Here is a 12,888-nt window from a genome sequence, read left to right as displayed (position 1 = left end):
TCTGGTTTCCTCTTCTGGTCATCCTCAATAACAAATAGTACTGGCAAGGGTGCCCTTTATCTCCAGTGATTTTTGTGTCCTTACTTTAGAAACCTTGGCTGTTTTGAAATGATTCTAAAATACCTGGCCTGAAATCACTTTAATCAGAGCACAAACTTGCATTATTTACAATTGATGTCTTGGTTAAGGTGCTAGGAATGGTTCTTTAAGTTACTCTACACCATGACATCTTGACAAACCATGTCTGCATGAAACTTGCTTGTGTATGAAACTGAAACAGGAAAGGGACTCCCATTAACTGTTCCAGCAACATTAGACATATAGCATACAATTGGATACAGAATTGTTAATCTGTCCCTCCACTGGAACTAGGGAGCCAAGACTGAAGCATTAGAAAATACACGAGAACAGCTACTGTACTAGATTCTTTTATGCAAACCAATAAGTTTGAATGACTATCTGTTCCTTTCCAAATTAAAAATAATAAAGTTGCGTGCACGCAGAAGTAAATTCACACTGAGACACAGGGTTCAGGTTAATGAAAGAACTTCGGAAAGTTTTAATGGCTTGGCTTAAAAAGTGGGTGCGCAGACCCTTATAAAGGCATTATTACATCACTAAAGAATTCAAGATAACAACAAGTAAACATTATTAATTGGTTTAGGTGTTAAGTGGTTAGTTAAATGCCCTCCCATCAAGAGGTGGTGACATTCTTGACACAGGAGTGGACACAAGATGCAGGCACCATCTTGTTAGCATGAGGTGCTCACTCGATGGGAGGGGTGCTTCGGCAGCCATTTTGAGTAGTTGGCACTGTTAGTTTCAAGGTTAGTTTTCAAGGTTTTTAGTAAATACACATTTTATTATTCAGCTGACACATACTTTCTTAGGGCCTACATGTTGCTCAGTGGCCACAATGTTTCATTCTACAGGAACTCATTGTTCCGCTGACGCACATTTCCTCCTGACAAAGCATTCTCTTAAAGGACCACTCTAGTGCCAGGAAAACATACTCGTTTTCCTGGCACTAGAGTACCCTGAGGGTGCCCCCACCCTCAGGGACCCCCTCCCGCCGGGCTCTGGAGAGAGGAAGGGGTTAAACTTACCTCTTTTTCCAGCGCCGGGCGGGGAGCTTTCCTCCTCCTCTCCATCTTGATCGCGACGTCATCGGCTGAATGCGCATGCGCGGCAGGAGCCGCGCTCGCATTCAGCCGGTCGCATAGGAAAGCATTTACAATGCTTTCCTATGGACGCTTGCGTGCTCTCACTGTGATTTTCACAGTGAGAAGCACGCAAGCGCCTCTAGCGGCTGTCAATGAGACAGCCACTAGAGGATTTTGAGGCTGGATTAACCCTCATTATAAACATAGCAGTTTCTCTGAAACTGCTATGTTTATAAAAAAAAGGGTTAATCCTAGAGGTACCTGGCACCCAGACCACTTCATTAAGCTGAAGTCGTCTGGGTGCCTAGAGTGGTCCTTTAAGACAATTTTTATGAAGTCTAATAATTCTACAACAGTACCTTTTCTGCCTTTTGAAGATTCCTTGGCAGTATCCTCAGGAATTGCAACCAACTTTGCTCTGTAGGAAACCAGCTGATACTGAGTTTCAGCATTTGGAAGCTTCTGGTGGAACTCTCTCTGGGTGGATTAGCGGCCCATGTGGTAACATGAATGTGAGTGAGGTGTCCATTCTCTCCACCCATAGTTCTCCTATAGTCTGTGGCCTTTGCTATAATCTCCATGCCCCCTTCTGCTGATGAGGAATATCCTGGTATATAATACTCTAACTGCCAACTCTCTTTTCCCCTAGCTCCACCTGGATGTGACCATGTTTTGTGGCATCTAAGTGCACTACTACTTGACCATGCACAAGATGGCACTTATGCCCATATGCCTGATGCCGAAGCTCCCGAGGAACCTGACAGGCCCTCTCTGCACCACTGCAATTTCCTAGAAGTCTTTGAAGGCCTCTGCGATCAATATTAGCAGCAACTGTAGGTAAAGATTTGTGGCTGACATTTCTCCCTGATGTGCACAATCTATCCCTCCCACCTATAGTGTGCAGTCAGCCTAAAGTGTCAGGCTCATGCCTCTTCCTGGATTGAGCAGTGGATGGAGGTGACCACTATGTTCCAAGCAGCAAGCATGTGAGGGTAAAATTCCACGGCATCACCATCTTTCTCGATATCATGGTATATGCCAGAGTCGCTCTGGTGGGAAACGCAATCTACCTACCTCTCATCCTCGGCCCTCTGTCGGGTCTTATCTCTGCATCTGTAACATCTAATATGTTGTTTGCCTTTATACGTGGATGCTGGGCAGTGGTTGCCCTTCTCTAAATAATACTCTGCACTGTCAGAGTATCTGGCATTTTACCTGCTCCAATATAAAGCCCCTGCAATGGGCATTAGCTGATGGTCTGGTTTGCTCCATGGACATGCACGTGTCACATCCATTCCCATAGGGATAAGTTAATAAATCAAATGGCATTGCCTCTATTAGCTTTTTTTCTCCACTTCTGCTTTCCCTCTTGCTTTCCTAAATGGGGTCTTCTCATGGTCATAGCAAAGTTTCCAAAGTGCCACTCTACTTGCTAGTTAATTATGACTTTTCCTAAACCAGTTAAATTTAAAAAACAAACATTGTTCTACTTGCTTTTCATACTACTGCATTGTAATGTTTGACACCTGCTTGATTTTTTTTTCTTCCATGTAGTTTTGGCTATTGTGATCTAATCTGGAACAAGTTATAAATAAAAATGTAAATAAATAAAATATTATGATTCTTACCCTCCTCACAGTTAAGCCCCCTGAATCCTGGACAGCATCTCCATTCCAGCGCTGTTACCATCTTGTAGCTGAGTCTGTAAGTTGGTCTAACAACTGTCCTGTAACTGAAAGATGCCACCAGGAGCTGAATGTAAGAAAGGGCCCAGAGACACTCAGTGCAAGAAACAGAGACTGAATAAGAAAAGTGGGGTTCAAAAAGATGAGTAAAACAGTGCCAGGGTCTACGGGTCACTGATATATAGAAGAAACTAAAGCAAAGAGACTGACAAAAGCAGATAGATGTTTACAGAGCAACTGAGCACAAAAACAGATGTATGAACACCAGAGTCTCAGAGATAAGGACAGCTTTACAACATGGTAGAATAACGACTAAATACACTGAAACTGAATATGAAAGAGAAAAAGGTGACAGAGAAAAATAAACACTTAAGACATTTTATAGTCACCTTCCTCCGGAGCAGCCTGCTGCCCAGTGACAGGTCTGATAGACTCTCTGCAAGAAGGTGCCATTTTGAACTTGGCATGAGATGGTCCGACTCACAGGCATTGAGCACCAGTTTCTGAAATATAATATCTTGTATTTACATGCGTAACTTTATATATTACAACACATTAAATACATTTTGTCCAGGGACATTCTAGACCTCTGACTGGAACGAAGGTTCACGTTCCAACAGGACAATGACCGCATACACACACGGCCATGACAACGCAAACCCTGCGAATATCTTTGAAAGGCCTAGCAAGAGCCTGGGCTTGAACCCAATGGAACGTCTCTGGAGAGACCTGAAAATGGCTGTCCACAAAAGTTGCTCTCCCACCTGACAGAGCTTGAGAGGAGAGGATCTTGAGAGGATCTTGAGAGGACGAATGCCAGAAACCCAAAATCAGGTGGACATAGCTTTTCGCATCATACCAAATAAGACATGAGACTGCAATTACTGCTAAATGTACTTCAACTAGCACTGAGTCTAGGTCTGAATACTTATGTCAATGTGATATAAAATTTTCTTCTGTTTAATACATTTGCAAAGGTGTCAAAAGTCTGTTGTTTGCGCAGTTATTATGCAGAACTGGAAGTAAATTTTAAAGAATTGCAGCATAAGGCTACAACACAAAAAAAGTCGAAATAAATACATGTATATATGTATATTTTATATGCAATCTTTTAATTATATTTCCCTGCTTAGCAGGCATGTAAAAACGATCAAATACTACAAGAGTCTATGAGAATTTCATGCAAATTTTGCCTCAAGGGAACAGGCCACTCTCACAAGAGGGAGGGAGTGCCAGAGACAGACAGACTAAATCTGAGACTGCTCCAGGGGTAAACAGATAGTTACTACAACTAGCTGTATGCCAGAGACCCCTGCAGTTACAGTGTGTGCGTGTGTGTGTGAGCAAGGTGAATATGTAGAAAGAGGTGGGATGGGTGGCTGCCAGAGATGGTAAACAGTAACTCCATAATTGCAATTAAATGACTTTCATATACATGAAGGAAACAGGCAGCAAGTAGTAGATTACAGGCAGATACAAAAAACTCCACTACAAGACAACTATCCCTAAAATAGAGATATACAGGGTTATATACTAAAGTAGGAATTCAAGGAGAATTCAAAGTAAATCTCAAATTTAAAGCCAGAGTATGTGAATTGAAAGTACAGCTCACAGCTGTTTCCAGGTTGGCTGCTTTGACATTGAATTTGAAATTCACTTTGAATTTGTCTTGAATGCCACACTTTTGTGAATAACCCTAGTCTGCATACTATAGCACAGGAATGTTGCTAGGTACCTGGGGTTTGATCCCAAAGGAAACCTGTATGACCCTTACACTAACAGACAGTTAGGGATATATCCCCATCTTCTTTATTAACCCTCCTCTCTAACCAGGAACAGTATGCTACTGATGCAGAAACAAGCACATGCTGCACAACCAGGTATTCGATATGATGCTCAGGGTCAGATTAAGAGCCCATTGGGTCTGCTGCTGACAATTACGATGTATATTGCCATACCTCCCAAGTGTCATGTATTGATGGAGAGGGTGCTGGAGGGAAACTCATAGGATGCAGCTATGAGAAAATGCATACCCTATGCTAATCTCTCTCTAATTCATGCTTTCATCTTTCAAGTAAATCCATACCCCCTAACAGCAGTGTCCAGTGAAGCAGGAAGTCAATGAGCCGTTGAAAAGGGTGTGTAACCAAAACGGCCGAAAGGGGCGAACATGCCCAGAAAGGGGGCATGTCTGCCCAAGAATTGGAAGGCCAGTCTGGCATGAATGCATGTCAGGCTGCCTGCCACTCATGCAGGCTGGCCAACTAAGGGCATACTATGCAGACAGCACCCTGAACTTGACATAAATGCATCTAGTGATGCGCTCGCTCCACGCTTTCTAAGGACTGTCCCCTATCACTCACATGTTCACTTGTCTCCTTACCTTCTTACTAGCAGGCAGAAGTTCCTGGTATATAGTCTGGGACAGAGAAAAGGTGTATGTAGTGAGTGTAGAAGAAAGGGGACACGCCACAGTGTTAGAGAGACCAAAGTCATCATTAGCTTAACTAATTTCATTGTCAACCAGTCCCCACACGTTTTGTACCCATACATCCCTCTTAAGTTTAGAGTATGTGAAAAGTAGTTAGGGTTGCCACCTTTCTTGGAAAAAAATACCGACCCTTTTCATATGCATAATTATTTATGTATGCGTGACATCACATTATGTAAATCACAAGGAGTAACGTAAGAGAAAATTCTGTAAAATCACCAACAAACTACTCACAGTTTGATTCTGCAGTATAATTGGATTGCTCCAAGTGTCTCCCAAGTCACCCAGTGTCTCAGTGTCTCCATGTCACCCAGTCCCCTAGTCTCTCAGTGCCCCCATTTCCCCCCATGTCCTCATGTCTCAGTGTCCCCTAGTGTCTGTGTCCCCAGGTCTCCCAGTGTCCCCCATGTATCACAGTGTTCCTATGTATCACAGTGTCTCAGTGCCCCATGTCTCTCAGTGTCCCCGCGTGTCTCCATGTTGCCAAGTGTCCCCTAGTCTCCCAGTGTCCCCTAGTCTCCCAGTGTCCCCAAGTGTCTCAGTGTCCCCATGTCACTAGGATACTAAGGGACACTGAGAGACATGGGAAAAGTGAGACACTAGGGGACACTGGGAGACTAGAGGCATTGAGACACTAGGGACACTGGGAGATATGGGGACACTGGCTGGGAGACATGGGGACACAGAGACACTTGGGGATGGGTGAGAGACATGGGGGCACTTGTGGACACAGAAATGGGGACACTGAGACACAATGGATACTGAGACACTGGTAGACATGGGCCACTGGGAGACATGGGGACACTGAGAGACATGGGGACACAGACAATAGAACATTGACTGGGAGACATGGGGACACTGAGAGACATGGAGACACTGGGAGAAATGGGAAGAATGTGTCCCTAGTGTCTCAGTGTCCCATGTCTCCCAGTGTCTCAGTTTCCCAATGTTTCAATGTCTCCTAGCGCCCCCAAGTCTCCCAGTGTCTCCATATCCCACAGTGGCCTCGTGTCTCCCAGTTTCCCCAAGTCTCCCAGTGTCCCCCAAATCTTCCCAAGATTCTTAGTGTCCCCAAGTCTCCCCATGTCTCCCCCCATCTCTCACTTGCCTAAACTGTAGGCTGTCTGTGCAGGCTGGGAGCTGCTGTCTGGACTCTCTCTGCTGTGTAACTGCTCCCCTGCGGATCAGTGACTAGAGAGAGGCAGAGATATGCTGTAATTTCCTATCCCTTCCTCTCTCCACACACAGCGTCCCCTATTGGCCAGTGCTGGTATTGCAGAGTAATCACTATTAATACTGTGAAAAATACCTGCATTTGTATTGCCGGTTTTACTGCAATACCGGCACGGCCAGGCAGACTCAAATACCAACTGTGCCGGTAAAATATCGGTCAGGTTGCAACCCTAAGTAGTGTGTAAAAAAAAAAAAAAAAAAAAATTCTATTATTTATTTCTTTTTTAAATCAATGGGCCTTTTCCATGGGCCTGGGCCTGGAGCTGCAGCTCAATCAGCCACTATGTTAATCCGACCCTGATTATGCTGTAATACTACTTTTCTGATAGAGGGTACCCAGCACACTTTCTGACAGGCATCTAAGAGGAATCACCTTATCCTTCAATGTAGACTGGCAGAACACTATATTATTAATCTTCTTTTTATAACAGGTAGCTGCTTTGAATTAAAACACTAATATCCTTCTGCTCCCTCACCAACTAGAGATCTGGCGCCAAAGAATCCCAAATCTATGGCTTCTGCCGCCAAGTCCCCCCATGGTAACGCCCAGTTTAATGTAGTGGTTTTGGTGTCTATAGCTTGTACCTGGAGGTTGAGCACTGTAAAAGGCAGTGTTTACATTGCTGGCAAGAAACACCTAGTAACATCTCTAGTGGCAGTCACTCAGACTGCATGGAAGCGCTGAACATTCCCCATAGAGATGCATGATACAATGCATCTCTATGAGGACATGTTGATTGGAGCATTGCAGTGTTTTGTAGCGCATGTGCAATAGCCTCCCAATGCTTTCCTGTGTGAAAGTACTGGATTGGCTAAGATCATCAAAATTTATAATCTCAGCTATGGAGGCGAGGCCAGCTGCAATGAGACTGGCATAGCATGGGGGAAAAGAATGCGATTTAAGAGGGGCTGTGAACCTAAATACTTATTTAAGTACAATAGTGTCAGGAATAAACTATAGTGTTCCTTTAAGTGATTGTATATCATCTCTAGAAATCCACCATAATGAAGCAGTACATTTTCTCATTAATTACGCTTATTGACATAACTGCACAAAATATAACAATAGACTAAAAGGAACGTGCAGTGAAGCTGTATTTGGCAAGGCAATTGTAGAGAAATGTATAAAAACAGTGATCACTGTAATTGTGGCAATATTACTGGATAAAATGAGTGTGGGTACTGTAGTTATAGCAATTACATTATATTGCTGGGTCTAAGGAGGATGGTGAGCACTGTAATGTCAGTGATAGGGCAGCTTTCTGAGTACGGCTTGTTTATCTCTCTTCTTCCTTTGTTGATTTTCCCATATAAATTGTTAGTGTTCCCCCTTCAATATCCTCAGGCCACAAATATCCAGCCAGTAAGCTCAATCTAGCCACAGTGGACATACTTTGCAATACAAGTTGCATACTCTCAGCTCTTGCATGGGGGCGGGGGGGGGGGGGGAGAGTTGCTGCAGCTGAAATCATGCACACATTGGTATTTTAATATGAAGTTAACAGAATTTTAACTAATCCTCACTAATGGGGCCTGACAATGTCTTTCTGGCAGTGAGAGGGTTCTTTTTTGTTTCTGCCATCCCATAAGCAATCATAAGACCACCACGGATTACATATGCATAGCAATTCTATACAATAAGCCTGCAAAACTAACAGAGTCCGTGACAACATTTAGAGTGCAAGTTCCTAGGGTTTTGTTATCACCTGGCAGTGGCACATGAAATCAGTGCAAATGCCACTACAGTAATATGAGATGAATTACTTGGCAAATACAAGCACTGTCATTACAGGATATATTCATTAATAGTTTGGATGACGGAACAGTTAGCAAAATGTTTGTCCTTTTAGAAACAAACTAATAACACATGCTATAATTACATCTCTTTTCATAATCAGGGTGTTCTCAGTGTAAATCAGTTAGCCCAAATATAGCCAGCAATAGAATTTAAAAAAAAAAGCAAATTTAACACTTGCTTGTCATAATGGCCCTAATCCATCAAAAACAGTACAATTACCTTTATCTATAACATTCCCACCAGCTCCGTAACACCATTGGTTACCTTTTTGGGGTGGTGAGGGTCTCCCTGGCTTTTAATTGCAGTGCTGGTGTATATCGGTGGTGATTGCTGGATGTCCATGTGCAGCAACCTTTATCCAAAAGTACCCAGAGGCAAAGAAGAATATGCCAGCAGCAGCAGGGCAACCACAAGTTCATGGCTCAATGACAGTCAGTTCCACTATCTGTTCCCTTTTGTGGTCCTGATCTACCAATACAGAGCAGTTTTTGTAAGGAAATAGTTAAATGTTAACTGGTGTTCTCTCTTCCATAAGCATGGGGTAATAATCAGCATGCATTAATGTCTTGTGGGAAAACCGGTTGATGATCCTCAATAAACTCCCTCAAAGTCACTGAGGACAAATCCGGCCTCCAGCCAGCCCCTAAATTACAAATCTCACTCCCCCTACCCCCTGCCTCTCTCAGAGTCTGCCCCCCAGACTGCAGAGAGAACATAGAAAAGAAAATCAGCACAAACTCTGCTTGCTTTGGATCAGCATAGAAACCCTAAACAATTGAGTGTTTTTAAATGTCTGGGTTAACATCCCCCTCCTCACCCTCTCTCCTCCTCTTACCTACCCTTCTTTCCTTCCCCTCCTCTTCTCACTTCCTAGCTCCTTCACTTTTTCTGCCTCTCTCTTTACTTCTTTTGCTTTCCTTTTTCCTCCTCCCCCTTTCCCTCTTTCTTACCCCCCCTTACTTTTTATTCCTTTCTGAAACATCGAGACAATTCATGTCCTTTGTGGGCTGTTTTAAAATGCACAAGATCAGCCTGTCTGTCTAATTTTTGCCCCTTGCTTCTCTCACCCACACTCAGTGTCTCCTTAGTACCTCTCATTCTTTCTCTCCTTTTCTCTTGTTCTTCCTTGCCACTCTCTTAGTATATTTAAATCCAAAGCCCTGTAATTATTATTTCTTTCCACAAAACTGTAAAATCTGCTTTGAGGGAAACTGTGGTTTTAATCAACATTTGTGTCTCAAAATAAAATACTTGAAATACCAAAAAAGCCACAAAAGTATAAACGTGGTTGCTGAGTCTGAACATGAGTTACATACACTCCTTTAGTATGTTTAGGACATATGCATGTAGGAGAGCCTTCCATAATCTGTAGAATCATATATAATGTTATAGACATACATGATTGTTTCAGAATAGTATCCCTTATTCTGAAAGTGACATACAGGTAACAATCTCAGGTGGTCCATACTGACTAAAGTTCCTTTCATTAAGACAAACTCTATGTATGTGCTACAGACTTCGGGAGCTTTGCACCTGTGTGTATCATTGAAAAGCTGAGAATCAACCTATCTGCATGACATTGCGACACATTGGGGCATTACTACAGTAAAGATTTTTGAGCAAGGCTCTAAAGTCAATTGCTTGCTGTTATATACCCCCACAGTATAACTGGAAATCACAGTGCAATATAATTGAGCCATATAAATTATAATAGTAGTAGGGAACTGTTTAGAAACATCAACAAGGACATATCATGTTTCAGGACAAAACAGCTGAATTTGAAAAATTTTACAACTCACACTTTTTGTTTTACTATTTGGTAACTTTGGACTTAATTAACAATTAGGCATGTGCATGGGGAAAATTTTCGGTTCAGTTCGGCATTCCGAAATTCGGAATTTTCGCAATTCGGGACTTCAGCAATTCGGCACTTCAACACTTCGGAACTTCGGCAACTTCGGCACTTCAGCAGTTCGACACTTCGGAAATTCGGCAACTTCGGAACTTCGCCAACTTCGGAACTTCGGCACTTCAGCACTTGGGAACTTCAGCACTTCAGAACTTCAGCACTTCGGAACTTCGGAACCTCGGCAACTTCGGCACTTCGACACTTCGGAACTTCGGAATTTCGGGACTTCTATTGCAGCCGCTTAGTAGATAACTCCCTAATTCCCACGGTATTAGGGAGTTATCTACCAAAAGGCTGAAAGACCTAAATTGGTCTTTCAGACAAATTTACTAATACTAAGTAAAAATGACTTAGTATTAGTAAATTTTGCTCCTACTCGCTATACCGCGAGTAGGGGCATGTCTAGTAAACAGTGAGCAGCCTATGGCTGTTTAAAAAAAAAAATAGGCCCCCACCTGGGGGCCCTTAAGTAAAATGATGGGGGGGACCTATTGTCCTCCCCCACGGCCCCCACCCCTGAGCGGTGGGTGGGGGCCCTAAATACTAATAAGGGGGGGACCTAATGTCCTCCCCCCTGGGCCCCACCCCTGAGCGGCGGGTGGGGGCCCTAAATTGGAATAAGGGGGGGACTTAATGTCCGCCCCCCTGGCCCCCACCCCTGAGCGGTGGGTGGGGGCCCTAAATACTAATAGAGGGGGGGACCTAATGTCCTCCCCCCTGGCCCCCACCCCTGAGCGTCGGGTGGGGGCCCTAAATACTAAAAAGGGGGGGACCTAAGGTCCTCCCTCCTGGCCCCCACCCCTGAGCAGCGGGTGGGGGCCCTAAATACTAATAAGGGGGGGGACCTAATGTCCTCCCCCCTGGTCCCCACTCCTGAGCGGTGGGTGGGGGCCCTAAATACTAATAAAGGGGGGGGACCTATTGTCCTCCCCCCGGCCCCCAACCCTTGAGCGGCGGGTGGGGGCCCTTAAAAAAAAATGTCCTGCCCCCCCAGATGACTAGGGGTCCCCAAACCCCTAGTCACCCCCTCCCCACTCCAAAAAAAATGATCCCCCTACCTGCCCCCCTCACCCTAAAAATAATGAGGGGGGGACCTTTAACTAAGAACCTGTAAAAAAAATAACCATTCGATGTTTTCTTTCTTCTAAAATCTTCTTTTTTCAACCCCAAAAAAGGCCAAATAAAAAACCATAATAACCGACGCAATTAAAAAAAAAATCCTTCTTCACCCATGGAGGGCTCCGCGCAGACTGAGCTCTGCAGGGCGGGGGAAGGCTTATAAAACCTTGCCAAGCCCTGCAATTAGGCTCAGAGCACTCTGATTGGTGGGTTTAAGCCATCCAATCAGAGTGCTCTGACAGGTAAATGAAGAGACTGACAGGTAAGTCTCTACATTTACCTGTCACAGCACTCTGATTGGTTGGTTTGAAATCCACCAATTAGAGTGCTCTGTGTCATTTTACACAGTGTGGGAAAGTTCTTGGAATTTTCCCACGCTGGGTAATTTAAATCATAACTCTCTGATTGGTGGATCAATCAGTAAGGGTTAGGTTAGGGGTTGGAGTAGGGTTTGGGTAGGGTAACCCTACCCTACACCTACTCCTAACCCTACCGTAACCCTACACCTAACCTTACCCTAACTCTACCCCAACCCTTAAACCTACCCCTTACCCTTCTCCGAAACCAACCCTAACCCTACCCTACCCTTAACCCTAACCCTACCCCTAACCCTACTCCTAAGCCAACCCTAACCCTACCTCTAACCCTAACTCTAAGCCAACCCCAACTCTACCCCTAACCTAACCCTGCCCTAACCCTACACTTACCCGAAGTCCTGAAGTCTCGAAGTCCCAAAGTGTCAAAGTTCCAAAGTGCTGTAGTACCGAATTTTGGAATGCCGAACCAAATATTTTTCCCATGCCCATCCCTAATAAGCAATACTGATATACTGAGCTGAGAGAAATACTGTTGAGAGAAATATTCTGTGTGTGAGACTTTCAAAGTAAAGGACTCTGTCACCTGGCCATTATAATGGCATGCTGATAGAACACAGCCCTTGTGTAGGAACCTGACATACTGAGAAAGCCCAGCTACTGAGAGGACCAAAGACAGACTAGAGGAAAGCTAAGACTTTGTGTGAAACGCAAGCAAACTGGTGGAGTGCAACGTGCCTGTGTGTATGTGTGTGTGTATGACAGCGAAGAAGCCTATCATGTGTGTTTGACACTGAATAGAGGCAGCCCAATTCCCGTTCTGTGACATGCCAAACAGAGGATGCCCAGCTCCAATACTGAATACTGACAGATTTTAGGAGTCCAGCTCCTGTTTGTCACTAAACACTGTCTGACTTAGCGAGTCTCTCCATTCTAACATTGTCTAAAGCAGTTCTGTTGTATGCACGGTATGTCATAGCGGCATTGTGCTGAGGGGCTGCTCAAAGGGGATCTTTCACTTTTTGAATAAAACATTGAAAGCCACTGTAACGGATCGCCTGGCACCCCGACTGGGTACTTCCGTTGACGGATGCTCCTAGTACTTTCCTGAGGGCTCCAAGCACTCCACTAGACACCATAACCACCACAGACCCCACAAACCGCCGCAGCTTGGTT

The 12,888-nt window shown here is 44.3% G+C and overlaps 1 protein-coding gene across 5 annotated transcripts in view; it reads right to left on the bottom strand.

Moving 5' to 3' along the window:
- Positions 1-9,011, bottom strand: part of EMID1 (EMI domain containing 1) — a 55,598-nt gene extending 46,587 nt beyond the window's left edge. For 4 of the 5 annotated variants that reach the window (XM_063454725.1, XM_063454727.1, XM_063454726.1 and 1 more), the window contains exons 1-3: positions 8,635-9,011; positions 3,238-3,351; positions 2,792-2,895 (exon numbers count right to left, since the gene is read on the bottom strand). In XM_063454725.1, the coding sequence (XP_063310795.1) occupies positions 2,792-2,895; positions 3,238-3,351; positions 8,635-8,789 (373 nt within the window). In that variant the 5' untranslated portion in view covers positions 8,790-9,011. Of the gene's footprint in view, positions 1-2,791; positions 2,916-3,237; positions 3,352-8,634 lie in introns of all 5 variants that reach the window. The other variant, XM_063454728.1, reaches the window with a different exon arrangement.
- Positions 9,012-12,888: the final 3,877 nt, after the last annotated feature.

The sequence above is a fragment of the Pelobates fuscus genome, chromosome 5, assembly GCF_036172605.1.
Source record: "Pelobates fuscus isolate aPelFus1 chromosome 5, aPelFus1.pri, whole genome shotgun sequence".
Taxonomy (NCBI): domain Eukaryota; kingdom Metazoa; phylum Chordata; class Amphibia; order Anura; family Pelobatidae; genus Pelobates; species Pelobates fuscus.
Note: the sequence above shows the minus strand (reverse complement) of the source record. Positions and strands in the feature narration are given on the sequence as shown.